The 22,648-nt window shown below is 36.5% G+C and overlaps 1 protein-coding gene across 1 annotated transcript; it reads left to right on the top strand.

The window, feature by feature from the left end:
* The first annotated feature begins 13,714 nt into the window (after window positions 1–13,714).
* Window positions 13,715–21,217, top strand: LOC120423763 (ventral anterior homeobox 2b). The gene is made up of 2 exons (XM_039587676.2): window positions 13,715–14,136; window positions 20,210–21,217. The coding sequence occupies exons 1-2, from the start codon at window positions 13,842–13,844 to the stop codon at window positions 21,088–21,090; spliced, it is 1,176 nt and encodes a 391-aa protein (XP_039443610.2). The 5' UTR covers window positions 13,715–13,841; the 3' UTR covers window positions 21,091–21,217.
* The last annotated feature ends 1,431 nt before the right edge of the window (window positions 21,218–22,648 follow it).

Raw genomic sequence — 22,648 nt, 5'->3', positions numbered from 1 at the left:
TATTACCTGACTAGAAAAGCTTGAAAAACTCATTTGAAGATGTCTTAAAAAACAAGAACAAATAAAATGATAAAATTTTAGATTTGTTTTGAAAAACATATTTTACAAATTATCTTGAAGTTACTACCGCCAACTGGGGAATTGGTCTGAACATCGGTCTACAGTCTGAATAGCTACAATAAATTTTAAAATCAGTGTAATAATTGTTTTGTTCTGTTCCTGTTTCATCCGAGGTCAATCAAAATATTATGCAAAAAAATGGCTTGAATAGCTGTCTTAATTCATTACATTTGTTCTGATTTGCCCCAGATGTAAGTGTTTAATGAACAATAATTTAATATTATATTTCCTTTTTTCAAATTTAGAATCACAAATATACGTAAAAATCATACCCAGTCTTTTAAAAATATATAAAATTAAATAGAAAATATTGAAAGCGATAGGCATTTCTAAATTTCCAGACAAAATTTGATATTTGTTTTCAATTTCGGGAATTCCCGGGACAAATTAAAAAAATCCAGGGATTTGGGAATTCACGGTTTTGGAAAAATCCCGGGAATTTTATCCCGGTTTTTCTTGGGATGGACGCACTAGTTCCTTATGAAAGCAAATGCAGTCTAATTCTAAAGTATGTGAACTATCAGAAAGAAAAAAAAAACAAAAAATTAGATTTAAATCATAATTTCCGGTGATAGCCAATTTTACAGCAAAACATGCTTCAAAATGTTGTTCTTATCCATAAACTTGTCCTTAAATATCTCTAAAACATTAAAGCTCAAATAAAATTAGGAATCTCCGTTTGGTCGAGTGACATCTAACATCCTTGGACACAAATCAGATTTACAAGACGAGTGAATTGAAGATTTTTTTGTGTGAAGATGATATGCCCTGCCTATTTTCACAATAAAAAAAAATAGTTCGAATCGTAAAACGCATTCGGATTTGTCTAAGACTATTCGGACACTTAAATGCTTGAAATTTAGAAAAGGATGCGCTATTTTTGTTTTTCTGTGTCTATCTAATCCGAAACTAACATAAAATATCCAAATATTGTGCAGTTACAAGGATAAAACTGTTGTTTCAATTCTTCCCATGAATCCTGTTTCGCCCAGATGACGGCACTAAGAATAGTCAAAAGTCAGTAGAACAAAAAAATAATAATTCTTGCTGCAAAGGAGCGGTCGTGGCTGAATGATTACGATGTTCGCTTTATAAGCGAATGGTCCTGGATTCGATTCCCATCTACTCCCAACGAGAAAGTTGAATTCATTGAATTTGAAATTAATGAAAAACATGAAGCTCATGGCGGGGTTCGACCTTTGGACCTGGCCTTTGAATTTGCAAGCAAAAATGCTCCACACTTGACCGTGGATATTTTAAAAAAGTGGAGCATCAACACTTCCCGTCTTCCAAATCCCTTTCCTTGTCCCTGGTGCGCGGTGGAAATGGGAGCGGCCGCAATGGATGGCTGTCATGGTGGTGAGAATCTGGTTCAGGTGGAATTGGTTCTATTTCCAATAATCGATCCCTAGGCAACTTGGGCTTAGACATCACATCACATGGTGAAATCCAGTCTGCAATCCGCTAAAATCACCATCTCCTAGCGAAGCGAAGCGAAAATTTTGATTCATGCTGAACGTAAGTTTTTGGGAGAGATTTAAAAAAAATGTAAATAAATCTATTACCGTCATCTGGGGCGAATCGGGACACATGAGGCGAATTGGGACAGCTGTTTCGCCTTGTTACTGCATGTTATTTGACTGTTTTAGAATGGTTTCGGATAGAACAGACACAGATCAACAAAAATAGGGAATTGATTTCCAAATTTCAAGCTTTTAAGTGTTCTAAAAATTGCTGTCCCTACCCAGACTGTAGTCCCGATTCGCCCCAGTTGACGATACTAGTTTGGAGCGCGAAATTGTAAATTTTATTTATGACTCTTGAACTCCTTAGCTCAAAAGTGACTTGCATGCTATCATTCAAATTGCTTAATAGATCTGAAAATCTTATGTGTAATTATAGTTAATTAATATTTTATCACCAATGACACGAAAATCGAACGCTGTCCCTCACCACCAAATAACCATCCACAGGGAATGCTGCATTCATCGAATAAATTAACATTTCACTCCCGTCTGACACGATCGGTCTGCGCTGGCAGCTCCAAGTAGGTTAGACATTCGACGAAGTACGTCCATCATCCTCGAATGGCGGTGGATGCAAGCAGTTCACATATTAACGTCCTGAAAACTCGCACGCCCCAGTTCTAATATTATACAGAAATCTTTCAACGCCTCACCATCCGCGCGAGCAATTATTCGAATTAAGTCCCATTTATTCGGAGGTAATTATCTCAATTTTAGTTTAATGAGCTTTTTGCACTGTCAAATGAGGATCTCTGGCATGCTTGGTAGAGGAAAATTTCTACATGAGCTGCTATAAATCAGACGACATAAATCACATGCAACTCATCGTGCGTATTTTCATCTTTTTCTTTGCAGTTACTTTGCAGCTTGGAAAATAAGCAGATTTTTTTATGTTATTTTACAGAAAACAGAAACTTAAGAAACTAGTTTTATACTGGTTAACTTAACCATACTAAAAAAAGCAAACTAAATTCTTCGAAGATTAAAATAAGTTAGTAAAAGTTAATCTCTGCTGAATTTTTCGTATAATTGGCAATAAAGAAACAAATCAGACTTGGCGCTGCAATCCCCTCCTCCCTCTAATAGCGTTAATTGTAGCATAATGAAGCCGTTCTAGCTGCTGATTTATCGCGCGATATAAATTTCTCTAAACCACATAAATTGTCACCCACTTTATCATACTCGAGTATCGTTAAAATATTTTCATAATTACGGTCGCGCAGTGGCAGCCCGCTCGAAAACAGACCTCAACCGTCACGGAGATGAAAAAAGCGTCACATTGCGCCTCAAAAAATATATTAAAAATATTTTAATTAATAAGATTTTTCGTCGCGTTTCTCGGAGAAAACCTCGAAGATACTGCGTTGTTTTGGTTTTTCTTCGGAGACATTTTTTTCTTAGAATCCTGAACGGTTCGTATAGTTTTGAGGAGGAGCAGCGTTGAAGCAAAAAGAGTTGAATTTCACGCGTGTTTGTTATTATATCTCTGCTAGTGCCCCTTAATTCAGGCACGAGGAAACAGATCCGTGAGTAGCATGTGATTTTTTGAAACGTTTTTTCTTATGATTTATAATTTATAATTTATGATTTTTTTTAAGAGATGCGTACAGCGTCGCTTTCCTTTTTTTGTATTTGTGCTTGTTTTGATTTTCATTTAGGATGTTTCAACTTATTTTACAAATTGCGTTTAAGACCTTATGAAAACTAAACCGAGATTTCTAGATTAAATTTTCAAAAGGTCCTATCTGCGTAGGAAACCCATAACTTATAGGTTATTTTAAAAACTTACTCTAGATGTGTTCTTTGTACACTTTGAAGAAAATTACATAATAGGATGTATCAAAAATTACTTTTTGGCGCGCATTCAAGGCATTGTTCCGGTTTGCGTACTGAGTCAAAATCCCCAGTACGTGACGTCGTAACAGGAGCTGGCGCTTTGCATTTAAATTTAAGAAGAACTTTAACCCGTAAAAAGATTTTTTTTTTCAAAAATTACAATTTTTGAGGCACTTTGGCCACCAATTCGTTTACTTTCAACCTCACAGAATGTGTATGCCAGATCTTTGTGCAAGTATTGTTATATAGTTTTGAGCACTCTGGAGTTAGGTACAGGTCTCCAAAGTTTGACATTGTTTCAAAAAATCGGCCAAATTTCAAAAAAATCACTTAAGTAGTCATAACTTGAGCCAGTGGTCCAGATCGCAAAATTAAGTGGAAAATGGATTTTCCGAAAAATGGTGAAGTTTTGGGGCTTTGGTGTCTTGAGAAGAAATGTTGCAAATGGAAAGAGGCAACTTTTGGTTTGGTTGAAAATTAGGGTGGTTCACTATTAGGGTGATTTTGAAAATCTAACTTTACAGAAATATTTTTGGGATTTTGAGTGTTAGAAAATGTGGTATTCGGGACACTCTTAGGGCTCTAAATAACATTTTTTTTTTGACAAGTCCATTTGGACTTAAGGGTCAAACGTTACAGCCATTTTGAGGTAAAAAAGATGAAAATTTAAAACAAATGTGTCTCTCAATAATTAAAAAAAATCAACTTTAAAATTTTGAAGTTTCAAGTCATTTTAGCGCAACATAATAACCTGGTAAAAATTGGTCAAAAATTGCCCAAAATCCACGCAGCAAATAAATTAGTAATCCAGCTACGTGTAAAAGAGTGGGTGTTAAATAAATTTTACATTATTTTATGAAATTCTGTGTAATATAACACCCTGAAATATGTAGCCCATCAGTATGGGAAACCTACTTGACCGAAATGTCAAGCTCACATATACGTTTATCCTTGCCATTTTTCTTCGGTCTGACAGCCGAGCGGGCTAAGGCGCCAGTCCTTACTGTTGGTGCTGGGTTTGAGTCCCGTCGGTTGCAACTTTTTTTTGTGTTTACAAAAATTTTACAGGCAGCGCGTAATATTAAGTGTCTTTTTTGACGAAGGTGATGTGCATGCTTTTCCATGCGATTTTACCATCAGATTTTTTGCTGTGCAGAGGAATTTGATAAATTACTGTAATATGTACCAAAAAATACCAAAATATGGTATCCGATCACCGACAAATGTTGCAATTTTTCAATATCAAAACAATAACCTTAAATTGCTATAGTACCAAATTATTACGCATTTACCCATGCTCGGGTGGGTACTACGTCTACACACATGCCGACACACTTTTTTCCTGTTTTTGATTCTGAGCCGATAAATATACATGAAAGTGGGTCTACAGGATTACAGCCTTACCTCAGTGAGGAAGGCAAACCCCAAAACTGAACTGGCGCCACTTGATTCCCAAAAGTATTCAATGAACCACGGAATATCACACATTCCGCACTGTCTGCAGTGCACTTTTGGCCTCAGAAGGAAACTCAACAGCGTGGCACTCAACACATGTGATAATTTGGCTTCCGAAAACAAAAACGCTAAACGGCCCTTTTTCATAATCCTAAAGGTTCTGAAGTAAACGTGCATTTTGCAGCATGTCAGTTTTTCGTTAATTACCGAATTCCTTCCGAGGCAGCGCCGGCGGTGGCAGACGACCGGATATTTCCCGACGCCAGTCTCTCTGGTTGTGGTGGCGTCGATGTCACAGCAAGAACCAGTTCATGACAGATTGGTTTCAATTATTGATTTAAGGATGTGGCGCCTGCGGGTGATTTAAACATTAAAGGACATTAGGTTGTAGTACAATCGTTGTACGGTTTTTGGGACAAATGTTTTCATTAGTAAGGAATTTGGAAATATGCTTCGGTAGTGTAGCGTAAAAAAGGAAGGAAGCAATAAAACACTTTTCTTTCATTACCCAATTTAGGTTAAACAGTACTGGAAAAGGAACAAAATAACTTTTCAGAACAAATTAATCCGAAAAACTCAACCACAGGTTTGCACTCGTTGACTCTGTCTACCGTTTTCCGGTGTCGTCTTAGAACAAGTTACGCCTTTTCTCGATTTCCCGTTAAAAATACAACCGATTCGGGCCTGCCCCCGTGCAAGGCAATTAATTATACTCTAATTACTCAACAATTATCGCTTCTGTGATGCGACGCTTCCCGTCTTTAATTTATTGCATGCTCCCCATGTGTTACCATCCTCCATTAGAAGAGCCGGTCCGCGATGCACCGTGTCTTGAAGACACGACGCTAAGAGTTGGTAGAATTTTGTTTGGAATTAAAAATAAATCACAGTCTCATTTATTTCTTTTTTGGAGACGTGTCGGCGAAATTGTCTTGAAAAAATAAATAAAAAGAAACCTTATTGAAAGACATTTTTGAACATTGTATTTTTTTCTGATATCGAAAAAACTGTTAATACTAACTAAGTATTAATTCAATACATTTCCAAAATCCACCTGAAACCCATTACACACCATCAATGTAGTCTCCAAGAAATGGAGCCATAAATTTTAAATTAAATACTCACTTAACGCATCTCGAGACCGTCGTCGCGTTCCGAGTCAAATAACTGTCAAAACATAACAAGTTAACTATAACACACAGCACCGACCAAATCGACTTGCAGAACGAAGCAAACGGCTTGTTTTGTGGTTTCTGAAATTGGAAACCTCGAACGCCGCCACGACATCTTCGGCGGCAACGATGTATTGCTTGCTGTAAGCAGAAGTTCGTGCGATCCTTACGTTACACGCGTTTTGGAGAACAGTTTAAGAACGCTGAATGAGAAATTTGAAAATATTAACATTATTAACAACATTATTTTAATAAACTACAAATTACAACTCATTTTCAAAATGATCAAATTGTTAAAAACATAATTTTTGGATAAAACCTTTCTTAGCCAAACAAGCGAGTGTGTACTGTTGCCAGTATCATTCATTACACACAAAAAAACGTCAGCCAAGTAGTTGGATCGCGTAAGTGACGTTCGCGCCTGTTGGAGTTTCTTCCTGCGAGCAGTTGGAAATGCCACACACGCGATACTGTTTGAGTGCAAGCTGCATTGGGTGCACTACACGCTCGCGCCTGGTGGGGACTAATTGATTTATTATTTTAGTTAATCTTGTGGATTTATGTACACGATGTAGCTACAACGACGCTGATGATCGTGACGATGTTGTTAATTTCATTCATTAAACTTTGTCGCACCTTTTGCCTTGCTTGGGATGGTTTTTCAATGAATTGGAAATAGATTATATTTAATTAAAACTTTCTTCATGATATTAAAATATGTTTAAATAATATTACCTAATGTGCAACAAACTTAAGTAAGTCGGAATTTGAGATGAAGATTGAATACAGGTTTTTAAAAATATGTAAGTGTTTAGATTAATTCAAGTTGACTACTAAGCATTCTGATCTGTCAAAAATTCCACAGCGTCTCGATCAATGAACAATAGGGTGCCCAGAAAAAATTACCCCCTGCTCCACAAGCGGAAAACGGTTTATTTGGTTATTTTAAGCATCTGTGCAAATTTTGAGCGATATTGGTTCAGATTAACCCATTGATACCCGAGCCTGAAGTTGATGAAAAAAATGTTTTTCATACAAAAATTATTTTTTTTTAAATCGCTAATAACTTTTCAGGATCAAGTTTTATAGCTGAGGTATGTTCTACAAAGTTGTAGAGCATTAAATTTCCAATGGGAATCTCACTTTTAGAAATATTTTGATGGAAGTAGCGCACCCTGCAGTCCAAACCATAAGAAAGTTGGGTTTTCCATAAATTTTCCGATTTCGATTTTTCCCATACAAACTTCACCTTCGAGTATCAATGGGTAAATGTTGACCGATTTTGCTCATATTTTGCCCAGAGTCCTAAAATAGCTCAAGGAACAATATTCAGCTTGTGGAGCGAGGTTTTGAGAAAAAGTCCCATATTCTGGACACCCTAATGAACAATGAAAAAATATCGTACAAATACAACTCGAAATTTTTGTTGACAGAATTGCATTTTAGTAAATTCCCGGTTATAAGTAAAATTGTAAATTTTTATATAAATGGTATAGAATCACCTTAAGCCATCAAGATTAGTTCTCTACGATTTTGCAAAGTAACTTATCTTTATTTTTTTATTTGGATAAAACTTTGTCCATGCATTCCTTATGTCCAAAGAAGTTATTTTGCATCATTAGTTTTTCCATACCAGGGGCTTTCCATACAAAGTTGGTATGTAAATGTATGAAATTCTGTATCTTAAGAAGGGAATTTCGAATCGATTTAGTTTTCTTGGGCAAAGTTGTAGGTTTTGAAAAAAATTAACGTTTTCAAGTTGAAGCTACTTTAACATTCCAACGCCCAAGGCTCCAAAAAAGTTGGAACGGTAACTTCAACTCAATGATTCTCGGGCATAACTGAACCAATCAAGATGATTCTTCTTTCCAGTGATTTGTTAGGATGCCTAGATGATTCTAGAGTTTTGCTGAACTTAATTTGATCAAATCTGTAATTTTAACGATCAAAAACATCGTTCCAACTTTTTTTTTCGCGTGCAAAAAAAAAATTCCGCGGAGGCAGTTGTTTAAAAAAAGGTGGAACGATGTTTTCAGTCGCAGAAATTACAGATTTGTTCAAATCAAGTTCTGCAAAATTTTAGGATCATCTAGACATTCTTACAAATCACTGGAAACAAGAATCGTCCCGATTAGTTGAGTTATGCCCGAGAACCAGCGAGTTGAAGTTACCGTTCCACCTTTTTTGGGAGGCTTGGGCGTCCGTGTAAGTTGGACATGCGTTGGGCGTTTTAGTGTTAAGGCGTAAATTTTCGATTTTTTAAATTTATTTTTTAGCTTATAAAAAAGTTCTTCTAAGAAATACACCTATCATAAAAATATTTTTTAAAGCTGTGAAAATTTCCTTTAATTTATTGTCTAGTTTTTGAGACCCAGCCTCACAAAGAATGCGAATTTTCAATGTTAAAAACGGATTTGCGAAATTTTCTGATCATTTTAAGGCCATTGCAAATATTTTTCAAAGTTTATGTCGCCCCCCCCCCCCTTCAAAATCGGTCCGAAAAATCAGAGGGCAAAATTTTTTTTTTCAAAAAACTTCAAAATTTCAAGGGAAATAGAAGTCTAACCAACTGAAAACAATTAGAAATGCATTTTCCTGCATTCAAAATCATATTTAGCATGTCTGGGATCGATAAAAATATTTTCAATTTTTATGAAAATCCAATGTACAGCACCGCAAAAAGTTTTTTTTTCGGCGAAAAAAAAATCTCTTCAATACTTTCATATTTTGAACACTAATGATTGCAAAACAACTGGGCAGGTGTAAAATGCATTTTAAAACACTTTTTTCATTCAAATGTTGAGACCATGGCTTGTAATTTCAATTTTTATTTTTTTTTTATTTTGTTGGCCTCGACCCCGACCAGATTCGAAGGACATAAACTTCAAAAAATATTTGCAACGGCCTAATTTTTTTTTTCAAAATAAAGCTTAACTTAAAACAAGTTTTTAAATAGATATTTTTGCTTACTACATTGTTTAGACCAAATTATAAAATTTAAGAAATATTTTTATTGATAGTTCCAATTTTCAATCGGACTAATAGTTTCCGAGACATCGTCAGTTGAAAATAACATGCTAAAAGCTAGGATTTCGGTTCGGGGGGGGGGGGGGGTGGGGGAGAGATCTGGCCGAACGAATTTTCTTCTTTTTCTTGATCTTCTTCCCAATCTACGACTTCCAGCCGGTAGGAGGGGGGAGGGGTGACATCAGCCCGGCAGCCACCCCTCTGGCTAAGGGTTTGAGTGACACTTAGAGAAATTAATTTTCATCGATTCGAATTCTTTGTGATTCTGTATGTCAGAAACTAATTGCCCAATTTTTAAAGTCTTAGAGAGAAAATTGTTGGAAATTTTCTACGATTTCAAAAATATTTTTTCAGATGTGTTTTTCTTTCAAAATATATATTAAAATGCAAAAAAAAAAACAAAAAATCGAAAATAAATTCGATTTCGCTTTAAGAATGATTTTTTGTTGTTTTAATCTCCAAATTTTCGATCTGTTACAAAAAAAAATCTTTTTTTTATTTTCGATCTCCTACAACAGATTTTGTACCATCACGAACTATCGCTTTTAACATTCTGCGGTTCTAGAGAGCGTCAGTCTGGCCACTGCGCAAAGTGCGGCGGTCTGTTCTGAGCTGTAGGTTGGCTGCGACTATAAAGCGCACTTTGATTTGCGCAACGCATTTTACAACCACGTGTCATTTCAGGATACCAAAACCCAGCATGGCATCCCGAGCATGCTCTGCTTATTTCAGATTTTTTGCAACCACGTGACTTATTCAGATATGAAATTAAGCATTAGGGTGGGTACGGATTTTGAAAAGTTCTCAGATCAAGTTCTGGTGTGGTTCCCCTTGTAGGGCATACCCATAGGGACTCTCACGCCAAATTTCAGCTCATTTGGTTGAAAACTGGCTTGTCTCAAACGAGTTCAAGTTTACATGGGATTTACTATGGGAAATTTTGAATTTTCTTTCATTCGCTCCTACAGGCTTGAAAAAAACATGTAGAAACTTCTAGGATGGCCAGAAATGAGCGGAATCGTCTGGAGAACAACTTTTCCTAAGAGACCAGGTCGATTCGTTCAACCCCCATCGAGCTCAACGGCAAAACATCGGGGGTTTTCGGAACAAACGGTTTTCCCCAGAAAAGCATCAAATTTTCCTTAGCATGCTATGAATGGTGGATGAACACCGCGACGCCACATGGCAAACAGCTACCACGTAATTATAAAATTTGCACCATAACAGTTTTTTTTCTTATTTGGAGGTTTAGAATACAGCTAAATAGTATCAAGATCACCATTACTGATAATTGTATAGTTCGAAAAGTAATAAAAAATATTTTTTTATAGGCGATGTTAGTCCACGTGGTAGCTGTTTGACATGTGGCGTCGCGGTGTTCATCAACCATTCATAGCATGCTAAGGAAAATTTGATGCTTTTCTGGGGAAAACCGTTTGTTCCGAAAACCCCCGATGTTTTGCCGTTGAGCTCGATGGGGGTTGAACGAATCGACCTGGTCTCTTAGGGAAAATTGTTCTCCAGATGATTCCGCTCATTTCTGGCCATCCTAGAAGTTTCTACATGTTCTCCCCAGGCCTGTAGGAGCGAATGAACGAAAATTCAAAATTTCCCATAGTAAATCCCATGTAAACTTGAACTCGCTTGAGACAAGCCAGTTTTCAACCAAATGAGCTGAAATTTGGCGTGAGAGTCCCTATGGGTATGCCCTACAAGGGGAACCACACCAGAACTTGATCTGAGAACTTTTCAAAATCCGTACCCACCCTATTAAGCATGTTGATCGAGCCTGCCAACAATTGAGCCTACTAAGGGACCTCTGCGATTTTCGCAACGGCGGGATACTCGGGATAATCGGAATTATTTTCTTTATTTTTCTCATTATACAGAATTTCATAAATTTACAAACTCATTTTGTATGACCAAATTTTGTATGATGCAAATAGACATTTTTTACATGAGAATGCATGGATAAAATTTCATCCAAAAAAATATATAAATTGAAAAAGCAAAAAAATGCGAAATCGAAGAGAACTACTCCCATGAGAATCCACTTTTTTCTGTGTGGTTTGCAAAATAAGGATTTCTTTAAGAGGGTGCGCATAATTTCTAAGGCTTCATCCATAAAGTACGTCACGCTAAAATCAACCAAAATTTACAACACCCTTCCCCCCTTAGTCACGCTCTTCCTATACCTACTTATAACATGCAAGGTCACGCTTGCTCATTTTTGTGCGTTAAAAGTAAAGCAGATTTAAAGGGAAAGGGTAAATTTTTTATGCCAGAAAAAATGTGTAATTTTACCTCTGAAAATGTGTAATTTTACCACTATTCATGTGTAATGTCACTTTTTCCGTCTAAATTGAGGTAAAATTACATCATGAAAGAGGTAATATTCAACCTTCTAAAATTACACCTTCCAAATTTACACAATTTTGTGCTGTGAAATTGGACTTATGAATGAAACTCAACTAAACGGTTATTCTAGAATCAGATCCAAATGACGTCGTTGTTTATTTGGTCGGAGTGTAGGGGAACAGCATCTAACTCCAGCGTGCCTCTAATGTTGCCAAATGAGCACTTTGACTTTCAATTACAGCTCATAAACAGCGTTTTCAACTGAAATCGAGTGATGAATAGCTCAATAGGAAGTGAACAAGCATGTTTCTATCAACAGTTTCGTATTTTGTTGTTAAACAGCGAAAATCAGCAAATTGGACGGAGTTAGGTGCGAGTGTTTAACCTGCAAAAGATACGATAATTTCCCCTACTCAATCATTGGCAGATCTGCTTCAAGTTGTATCTGATGTACGACAAGACTATTGACGGACGTGACAGAACTCCATTCTCTAATTCTCCATACAAACTTTGGTAAAAAACAATTTTTTTTTTTGAAAAATTCACGTGTTTCTGTTATTTTTCACGCAAATATTGATGGGGGAGAGAGAAGTTTATGTCGCAACTTTGTTAATTATTGACATCGTCCTCAATCGTTCCTACTGTGTGTTTTTCAAAGAATATAAAAAAAACATTTATTGAACCTAGTTTCAAAACAAAATTGATAACTTATGAGCGTCTAAAACCTGCTAAACCAGATTATTAAACATCAATTCGGTTACATTGAGCTATATAACCTGCAATCCAATCCATCCTCATTCAATTCACCAAGATTAAAATTTTCTTTGCGATCCCAATTAAAATCACTTGCGCCATTCCCGAGCGAGCCAGGGGCATGAGAAATGAGGTCCTAATTACAGTCACATAAATGACTATTCGTACAACGTGGATAGACTCATTACCGCGCACGGCTCAAGACCCTCCCAAAAGACGTTTAACTCTGCCCCAACTTGGCAGGGTGACATCAGCAACCGACCGTCCGCAGACGACCGTCGCCATCACCGCCGTTCTTCGGTCCAACACACGTCAGCTTTCTTAACGTCTCAATACTTGAAAGTATATATCGCGCCTATAAAGCAAACATATGGGATACTAACGACGAAATGAAGCGATGATAATTTCTTCAAGTAAGCATCCAAACGAGAGATCAAACGGGCAAACCTGGCATGCAAGCGCAGAAGTCAGAGGGACGGAAAATGTTGCGTTTTTGGCACCAACTAGAGGGAGCTAATTTGAAATATCCCCGGTGGGATGGATCCACCTAGCAGATTTCAAGTGGTGTGTTTAGTGGAAAACATAGTGTCAGATGACTTTTAAAATTGTTAAAATAATTATTTTCAAGAAGAATCTTGCCATCCGTAATACAACTCACAACAACACGATTCTGAGGCGAAAGGTATACATGAAGATGGGTCTACGAGCTATTTTTTTGAAAAAAAAAAAAAACAGTTCAATTCTAGGCTTCAGTTAGAAAGGTACCATCATAAGGACCCTTATTAAAATAGTTTTGAAATTATCAAATTATATTTAGCTTGTTTGATGGAATTAGAAATAATTGATTGCACCTCAAAATCTGTGAACCTTCACTTTGAACTTTATCTCTACACTGATCGGAAAAAACACATTTTAAAAGTCTTTTTTTATTTCCTTAAACCCTAAACTCTACTAACACGATGTTTTTAAATACCCATAAATACATCAATTATCGCAAAACAATTATCCCATTCATCAAATGAAACGAATCCTCGAACTGTCCCGACATCTCAATTTAGCAAACCCAAAGTGATGATCAACGGAGAAAATTAGTGCGACAGCAGCGACAGACCGTGGAAAGGCACAAATAACCAGGCAACAAGGAGGGCGCCCTCGCCCATCAACCCAACCAAACCCAAACGACAACGCATTCACAGAAGATCACTGGCATCGTCGGTAATTAGCATGATTTATCGCCTTGCCTCAGCTAAATGATGTGAATGATTTCCAACGGCCACGCCTTCGCGCTACGATCGTCACACCAGAAACGGAGAAAAAGGGGCGTTTTCTGTCGTTCTAACAGAACTAAACTCTGAAAAAAAAACACACGAGGAAAAGAGAAACCGAGAGTGTGAGTGTGTGAAAAACGAGAGATCATTCTGGGAAAACAGATCTGGCTTCAGCATCCGCGATCATGATCTCGGCTGGCAGTAGAGAGAACTGCTTTGCGTTGCGACAGATTTTCCGAGATTTAGATATAACTTACACGTTGGACGAGCAGCACGGAAAATCGGTCGGGAAAACGCGCGTTCCAAGGGTGCATTTTTACGTCATAATGGAAACTATCAACAAGGGAAACCAAACGAACATTAAAGTGAAAAACAACTTCAGTATCGAGCACCTGTTGGCGAAGCCTGATAATCAGAATCACGGTGTGCAAAGTCAACCGAGTTGTGATCCAAGAATCGTAAGATTTGGACACAACAGTGATATCAGTGATGGAGTTAATCAGCATGGGGATAAAGTGGGAAACGATCAGTTCATGGATGGTGCCACTTCACCGGATTCAAGTTGTAACGAAGAATTAACGGATAACTGCAGTGAAGCTGCGTCGGAAGAGAGTGGAACAGGTTAGATAAAGCTTCTCAATTATTTCAATTGCTTATTATATACATAACCCTGATTTCTTGCTCTTTGTTATTTTGAGTAAAGCATGTTTCAATGTTAGCCGAATTTTTTTTATTCATTGAAATTTTCTTTTTTTTCATGTTCAGAGGAACACATTGTTCTAAGTTGTACCATTCTTTTTTAGTTTTTTTACTTGTTTTACACATTTAAGCTAAATAACTTTAATTATGTTGTGAACAAATTCGTCAAAACATAGTTGACTTAAAACAAATTTGGTAAACTCCCATGCAGTTGCAACAAACTCATAATGTTAGTTTTTGAAAAAAATAGTTCTTCTTTTTAATGCTTTAATTTGGATGAAAAATTGATTTAGGGGAGAGTGGGGAGACTTGATCCCCTTTTTTTGTATCGCACATAGCTCGCTCAATTTATCACAAAACTATGATTTTTTTTGCATGAGTTGAAAGCTTAATCGTTCAACTATGTTTGGCTGATAAGGATACTTGATCAGATGAATTCTTCGAATAATGCCATGCGTTTTAAAAAAATATTTTAAACCGGCATTTTAAAAATGTTAGGGGCAACTTGATCCCCCTTTCAACATTTTGAAGAAATCTTAAGCTAAATGTTTCTTATTTAAACCTGTACGTTGATGTTCAAAATATAGCAAGTTTAGTATGTAAAATATTTAAAAACTTAAAATATTATTTTTTAGACCAAAATTTAGCATGTTTACAAAACATTTGAAAAATGGTTCAAACTGCAGTAAGTCGTCTACAACTATACTAAAGGAAACCATATACGAAAAACCAAACCAATTAATTTATCTTGAGGCTGGTTCCAGTGACTTAAAAATGCAGGGATCAATTCTCCCTAATTGCACTTTTTTAAACAATTGTTTGTAAAAATAGTATGACGATAAATTTAACGTCAAATGCATGAGGGATTTGCAGTTGATAAATTTATCAAACAATTCATGTATAAAACATATTTTTTGACTAAATTTTAAGTGTTTTATATACATATCAAAACAAAGAAAAAAGCTCCCTTGGAGGTTTTTACAGCACTTTTTAGAAAAATGTGTGTAACTCATTCCGAATATTTTTTTAAATTTATTCTTTGTTTTCCACAATCAGTTTGAGTAAATTTCGCACAACTTTCTAGATCAAAGCTATTTTTTACCCACACGCTAACGAGATACATACTAAGGATCAAGTGTTCCCGGGGATCAAGTCTCCCCACTCTCCTCTACGGAGATGAGCAGGATCCAGATCAAATGTGGTTTGGCTCATATTTGGCAAAAGAATTCTTAGGCCAAAATAATAAAACCCGTATTCTTTGTTTAGTGATTTGGGTGGTAATATCTGAATCAGGGGATTTTCGTTTTCGTTTTATGGAGCAAGGTGGGGGACGCGGCGTCAAGTCAATCCAAGTCCGGTTTCTTGTGGAAAGAAGGGTAGTGACCGAACTAGTATTGCATACAAAATGAACACCACCGGAAGATATAGGGGTTCGGGTGGCGGAAGGTTAAAGAAAATTAGTGTAGGTGTGAGTAGTAAGAACTTGGATGACTTGAGCAGATAAGTTAATCTAATTTTGAAACTGAATAAAGGAAATTTGAAATTATGACCCGTGGTGTAGGGGAAGCATGGTTGCCTCTAACCCAGTCGGCCTGGGTTCGATCCCAGAAGGTCCTGGTGGCATTTTTCGAGACGAGATTTGTCTGATCACGCCTTCCGTCGGATGGGGAAGTAAATGTTGGCCCCGGTCTTTCCTAGAGGTTAGGTCGATAGCTCAGTCCAGGTGTAAGAGTCGTCTCCCTGGGTCCTGTCTCGGTGGAGTCGCTGATAGGCAGTTGGACGAACAATCCAAAGGTCTTCAGTTCGAATCCCGGGGTGGATGGAAGCTAAGGTAAAAAAAGAGGTTTGCAATTGCCTCAACAATCAAGCCTTCGGACACCTAGTTTTCGAATAGGAATCTCGCAATTGAGAACGCCAAGGCAATGCTGTAGAGCGAATATTTTGATTTGATTTTTGAAATTATGATTCAAAGTAAAACGGCCCGAAAGAAATTTTATAAGTGGTTAATAACATTAGAAAATCGAACTTATCGGAGATTTATACAAAGGAAACTTATGATGTATTTCAAATTTAACCAAAATTTAAAAAAAAACGTTAAAAAAAACAAACTTGTCTAGGGAATATAAATCTTGAGGCCTTTTTTGTGGGCCCGTCCTGTCGCGTCCGTCAGTAATCTTGTCGTAGATTATAACTAGAAGCAGATCTGCCAATGAAATAGTAGGGGAAGGTGGGGCAAGACGACCATATGGGGCAAGAGGAACAATCGCTCGTACGGCCGTAATTTTTACAATTTTTATTATTTCCAGTATGAGGAATTGTTGCTAGCAATGCAATTAGCTGATTCTACTACCACATAACCGCCAAAACGACGTAAACGCCACGAGGCGTGAGATTTAATGAAGTTTTTTTCAAAACCTTTGTTTTCTTATAATATTTGGATAGTACAAAATAAGGCATAGGGTTCGTTTTAAGGCTCATTTTATCAAAATGCTATTTTTCCTAGATCAGTAGTGTCCTTACCAATGACTTGCACCTATTATAAAGTATGATTTAACTTTTGGTTATTTTTGTTGAGAGCGTTTAAAAAATCTTGTTCAGGAGGGGCAAGTGTACCATATCGATTTTTAGTATGGAAAAAAAAATACGAATTGCTGCAACAACATATTTTTTTGGGAAATAAATACATAAAAGTACTTACAAATTGATAAACAATTGTTAAAAAAAATTGTCCATGCAAAATATAATGATATTATGAAAATTTCCTTTTTTTCATTTAAGTAATATTTTTTTTTCGTAAAAACGATCAAATTTTTAGTAAAATATTATGATTGAATCTAAAAATTAAAGAAACGTTTCAAATACATTCTAATCTGATGTATCTAAGTGATAATAGTTCAATTGTTAGCAAATTAACATGTTGTTTCATGCATTGTTCCTCTTGCCCCAACGGGTTGTTCGTCTTGCCCCACTAGTTGAGAAGAACGTACGGAAAATGAAATTTTTTAAAATCAACTTTTTACATTGAAAAACAAGATTTTTTAAAAACTTGTTCTATCAAAGTCTTAGTTAAGACCTGGAATAACATGATTATAAAAAAATCCGACAGATTTTTTAACGTTTTTGATGGGTTATAACGAGCATTTCCTTAGCTTGTTACACTTGCCCCACTTTCCCCTACACTTCTCGGGTGAGTTTTCAAAAAGCAGTAAGTGCCACCGTGACCTCCGACACTAATTTTCATTTTTCTCCAAATTGAAAGAAATTTTCATTTATCTTTTATTTAGAGCACTTGAAGGACGTGTAGATGAACAATCTCAAGCATTTTAGAAATAGTTTTTTCGTAAGTAGGTCGAGTACCGTTGCAAAAAGGTCTTTGTTTACCAATGGCTCTTACGTCTTTTTGAAAACTAATCCGAGACTTAGACCAATTCAAGTTCATTTAAGTTAAATTATTCATTTACGGAAAACTAACTAACATGAATCAAAAACCTAACTAAACTGTCTGAAAGTAACTTGAATCTCATATCCAAGAAATTTTAATTACAAAGCAAAACATTCCTTTACCTTGTTTTAAACCTGTCTTGCCGCTTCCAAAACCAATAATCATAAATGAACCGTTCATATTATACAAGTTGAACAATCGTCGTTAAAACGACTATTTCGTGCCTTCCATTTCATTAGGGCACACACGCTTTGCAAACAAGAGTGTGTCCCTATTATACCTTATGTAAACTGTCATTTGAGTGAAAGAGACACACTCCTGTTCAGTGTTGCTTTGCTTTATGAATTTCTACTTAGGCTAACGATGTCCCATTATCAAAAAAAATTAAACCTTTTCCCACCAGATTTTACAAACAAGATTTTTGAGATGGAAATAAAAAATTCCAATATCTTGCAATTTTACATAACATAAAAGCTGTGATTTATATCAACATAGGAAACCATCTTGGAAAGGAGCCCTGAAACGACGGTAACGTGTGGCTCCATCCCCAGGGCATATCTGAATCAGGAGATTTTCGCTAAAAAAACATTATTCAAAAAATCATCATCATCATGATTAGAAATTTATCGAAATCCTGTACATTAATTGAACATAAAGCACCACGCGTCTCCAGCAAAAAAAAATCATATCTCAGAATCCTGTTAAAAGATATTAACCATTTGTAGATATTTTACGTAAAACATCCTGAAAAATCATTTAACAATATTATCAGCAAACAAAGTTTTCATTTTATCTGTAAGTGTATTAAGCTATGTATTTTTTTAATAAAAGCTCAACATATCACCTGTCTTTTGAAAAGTAGGCTTTATTTTTTCAAAATTATTTTTTGGCGAAAACCGTTGAACACTTTATTTTGGATAGAACCACCGTATCGCTAAACAAAAAAAAATGTGAGTCTAATTATTTTGGCCAAGGAACTCATGTCATGTTAAATATGAGCAAAATCGTAAGACTTTTTAAAGGCGGTATTTTTTAATGCTCCTTTTTTCTGATGTTAAAGAATTTAACGAATCGATCGAATTTTAAATTTTATTGAGCTTGATTAACGTTTATTTAATTTATATAAATTTTGTCAACGAAAATAATCGTTTTTTTGCCTTTGTGTTTTTCTCATATAAAATAAATTACCGTAATCTGGGGCGAATCGGGACTTCAGTCTGAATAGGGACAGCAGTTTTTAGATCACTTAAAGCTTTTAAATTTGGAAATGGATGTACACATTTTGTTGGCCTGAGTCTGTTCTAACCGAAACCAACCAGAAAAATCAAAATATTGTGCTCCAACATGGTTAAAACTGCTGTCCCAATTCGCCCCATGTGTCCCGATTGACCCCAGTTTACGGTAATTTCAAAGTATTACAAGAAAAGAAGTAATGATTTGGGATTTAAAACCTCGTAAAAAAATGCAAATTATTTTCTTCGATTTTCCTGATGGTACATTGAGTCACTTGGGCACTCTAATTGGCGTTATGTAAGAAATAACGCAAAAAAATACATTTCAAAAAACCATCGCTGACAAACGGCAACCACAAAAAACGTTGTTTGCTCTAATTTAGCACGACCCCACCCTCGTCCGACCCAGCGAGCATGTCAACTCACACTTGAGACGCTTTGGGTTGTCGTTTAGAAGTAATTAGAAAACGATTAAATGCCTCTTAAAAATGATGGATGACTTTTCGACAGGAAAACCGATGATGCGCGGATGAGCACAAATAAACGTGTTTGGAAAAATAGATTTTTTTTCATTTTTTTTTTTTTTGTTTCTTTTGGGCGCACCTAATTTGCTTCACGTCAACGACTAAAATAGTCTTTTCGAATGGTTCTTTTAGTTCAGTAGGTTAATTATTTATGGAAACGCTTACGAAACTTGATTAATAATAGAAATACTACCGTCACCTATGATGGATCGAGATTACAGCCTGAATATGGACATAGAGCAGTTAAAAGCTTCAAATTTAGGAAATGATGTACACATTTAGTAGCTTCGAATCTGGTCTAACAGAAATCAATCAAAAATATCAAAATTTTATCCCTATTCACATCAGATGACGGTATGAATACTTTGCAAATTTTACAACCGGTTTGACTACTTTTTTACGTTTGAGTGCTTTTAATTTCGACTGAGTTAAATTAAAAAAAAACGGATTTTAGAAATTCATCACGTAGAAACATATTTTGTACGATCAGCCTGTACGAAGTTTGATTCAACAAAACAATTTGTGGAATAAAATCAACAAAATTTATTTTAAGCATGACCTTTCTGAAGATTTAAGATTTCATTTGGTTTGCTATTTTTTGCAAAGGATAAAAAATCAATCACTTACAAAGCACAATGCTTCTCCATCAGTATCATTTTTTACAAATTTTAGTAAAAGTCTATAGTTTGGTTTTCAAATAAAAATAAGTCACAGCTTTAATTTTTTATTGTAACTGTTAACTGCAAACGTAACTTGCAAGCAAGACTCATAAATAAAGTTTATTCTTATATTTGCAGGAGCCAACGACGATCGCAAGAAACGCCCAAGGACAGCATTTTCCGCGGCCCAAATCAAAGCCCTCGAAACGGAATTCGAACGGGGCAAGTATCTGTCCGTAGCGAAGCGCACTGCCCTGGCCAAATCACTACACCTCACGGAAACCCAAATCAAGATCTGGTTCCAAAACCGACGGACCAAGTGGAAACGCAAGTACACATCGGACGTTGAGCAACTTGCCTCCCATTACTACTCCCAGCTTGGCATTGGAAACTTTGCTCGGCCCATGGTCGTCGGAGATCGGCTGTGGCTCTTTAGCCAAACTCCCGGCGGACCCGCGCCGGTTCAATCGCTCCTGTTGAACGCCCCTCCTCACATGACCCCAACCCATCCGAGTCTGCGGCAATTCCAGCCAATTTCACCAAACCAACCAACGCCGTCGGCATCCCAACCACAGCCGCCATTTGTCACCAGACCCAGCAATGGCTACTCCGTCAGCTACCTCCACAAACCGATGGGCCCGACCACGTTCCCAAATAGACTTCCGACCAGCTTCAAACCCATTTCCCTCGAAGATCCATCAGGCAGCTTCTACAAAGGACCACCAGAGCTCATGGACGGATATTATGGAACCATGAGGAAATTTGGCCCTACAGAACTCGTCAGCGGAGATCTTTCCCCAGTTAGCACTGGATCGGGAATTGCCGATTTGGAGCGGGCATTTGGGAATCCAAGCAGTTTGCTCAACGATCACCAGATGGGAAAGAGTCCCGAAGGCCATGCGGGACAAAATTTGGATGGCGATTCCGTCGCCATCGGACAACAAGCCGGGACACTGGTTGAGACGTATACCGATTCGTCCAGTGAGATAGACTGCGAAGAAGTGGACGATAAGGACTGAAGTAGCTAGGTTTAGGCTATTTCGATTGTTGCATGTTAAATACAAATAAAGACTTGTTAGATATTACTCTGGATTAAATAGTTGATAAATGGAATTCAATAAGTTGAGCAATAAACATTGAACCAAGGTTTTTTTTCTATTTTCTCGTAACTCGAAAGCCATGGAATGCTTATTATTTCAGGAACAAACAAAACATCAAAGCTGGGTGTGCTCTACCAACTCACACGAAATCGGGAAAAGTTGCCCCGACTCCTCTTCGATTTGCGTGAAACTTTGTCCTTAGGGGTAACTTTTTTCCCTGATCACGAATCCGAGGTCTGTTTTTTGATATCTCGTGACGGAGGGGCGGTACGACCCCTTCCATTTTTGAACATGCGAAAAAGAGGTGTTTTTCAATAATTTGCAGCCTGAAACGGTGATGAGATAGAAATTTGGTGTCAAAGGGACTTTTATGTAAAATTAGACGCCCGATTTGATGGCGTACTCAGAATTCCGAAAAAACGTATTTTTCATCGAAAAACACTAAAAAAGATTTAAAAATTCTCTCATTTTCCGTTAGGCCGTTGCCATTTTCAAAGTTTATGTCGCTCCCCCTTCTTCAAAGTCGGCCTGAAAAAAATATTTTTTCCGAAAACTTCAAAATTTTAATGAAAATGAAAGTTTAATCAACTGAAAACTAGTTAAAATACATTTTCTTGCGTTTATAATCATATTTAGCATATTTGAACTCCTTTGAAAACATTTTAAATTTTCATCATATACCAATGTACCAGAAAGATATTTTTTCGCGAAAAAAAAATCCGTCAATGCATCGATATTTTGAAAACTAATGATTTGAAAGCAATTGGACGCGTGTAAAATGCATTTTGAAACACTTTTTTCATCCAAATGTTGAAACCTAGGCTTGTTATTTCATTTTTTATATTTTTTTAATTTTTTTGCCCCCCCCTCCTCGACTTTGATCAGAGCCGTTTTTGACCCATTTTTCATTTAGAACAAAAAGTTTCATTTTAAAATTTCGTGTTTTTTCTAACTTTGCAGGGTTATTTTTTAGAGTGTAACAATGTTCTACAAAGTTGTAGAGCAGACATTTACAAACATTTTGATATATAGACATAAGGGGTTTGTTTGTAAACATCACGAGTTATCGCGATTTTACGAAAAAAAGTTTTGAAAAAGTAACTTTTTGCGTAAAGTACAATAAATTTCCCTTAAAATGACATGTTCCAATTTTTTTACAATCAAGTAACGGAAAATGGGAGAATTTTCAAAACTTTTTTAGTGTTTTTTTTCGATGAAAAATACGTTTTTTCGGAATTCTGAGTACGCCATCAAATCGGGCGTCTAATTTTACATAAAAGTCCCTTTGACACCAAATTTCTATCTCATCACCGTTTCAGGCTGCAAATTATTGAAAACACCTTTTTTCGCATGTTCAAAAATGAAGGGTCGTACCGCCCCTCCGTCACGAGATATCAAAAAACAGACCTCGGATTCGTGATCAGGGACAAAAGTTACCCCTAAGGACAAAGTTTCACGCAAATCGAAGAGGGGTCGG

This window comes from Culex pipiens, chromosome 3, assembly GCF_016801865.2.
Source record: "Culex pipiens pallens isolate TS chromosome 3, TS_CPP_V2, whole genome shotgun sequence".
Lineage (NCBI taxonomy): Eukaryota > Metazoa > Arthropoda > Insecta > Diptera > Culicidae > Culex > Culex pipiens.
This window is presented reverse-complemented; position numbering and strand designations above follow the sequence as displayed.

Coding starts and splice junctions, on each gene's coding strand:
- LOC120423763 (XM_039587676.2), top strand. CDS start 13,842: ATGGAAACTATCAACAAGGGAAACCAAACGAACATTAAAGTGAAAAAC. Junction 14,137..20,209: donor GTCGGAAGAGAGTGGAACAG/GTTAGATAAAGC, acceptor TTATATTTGCAG/GAGCCAACGACGATCGCAAG.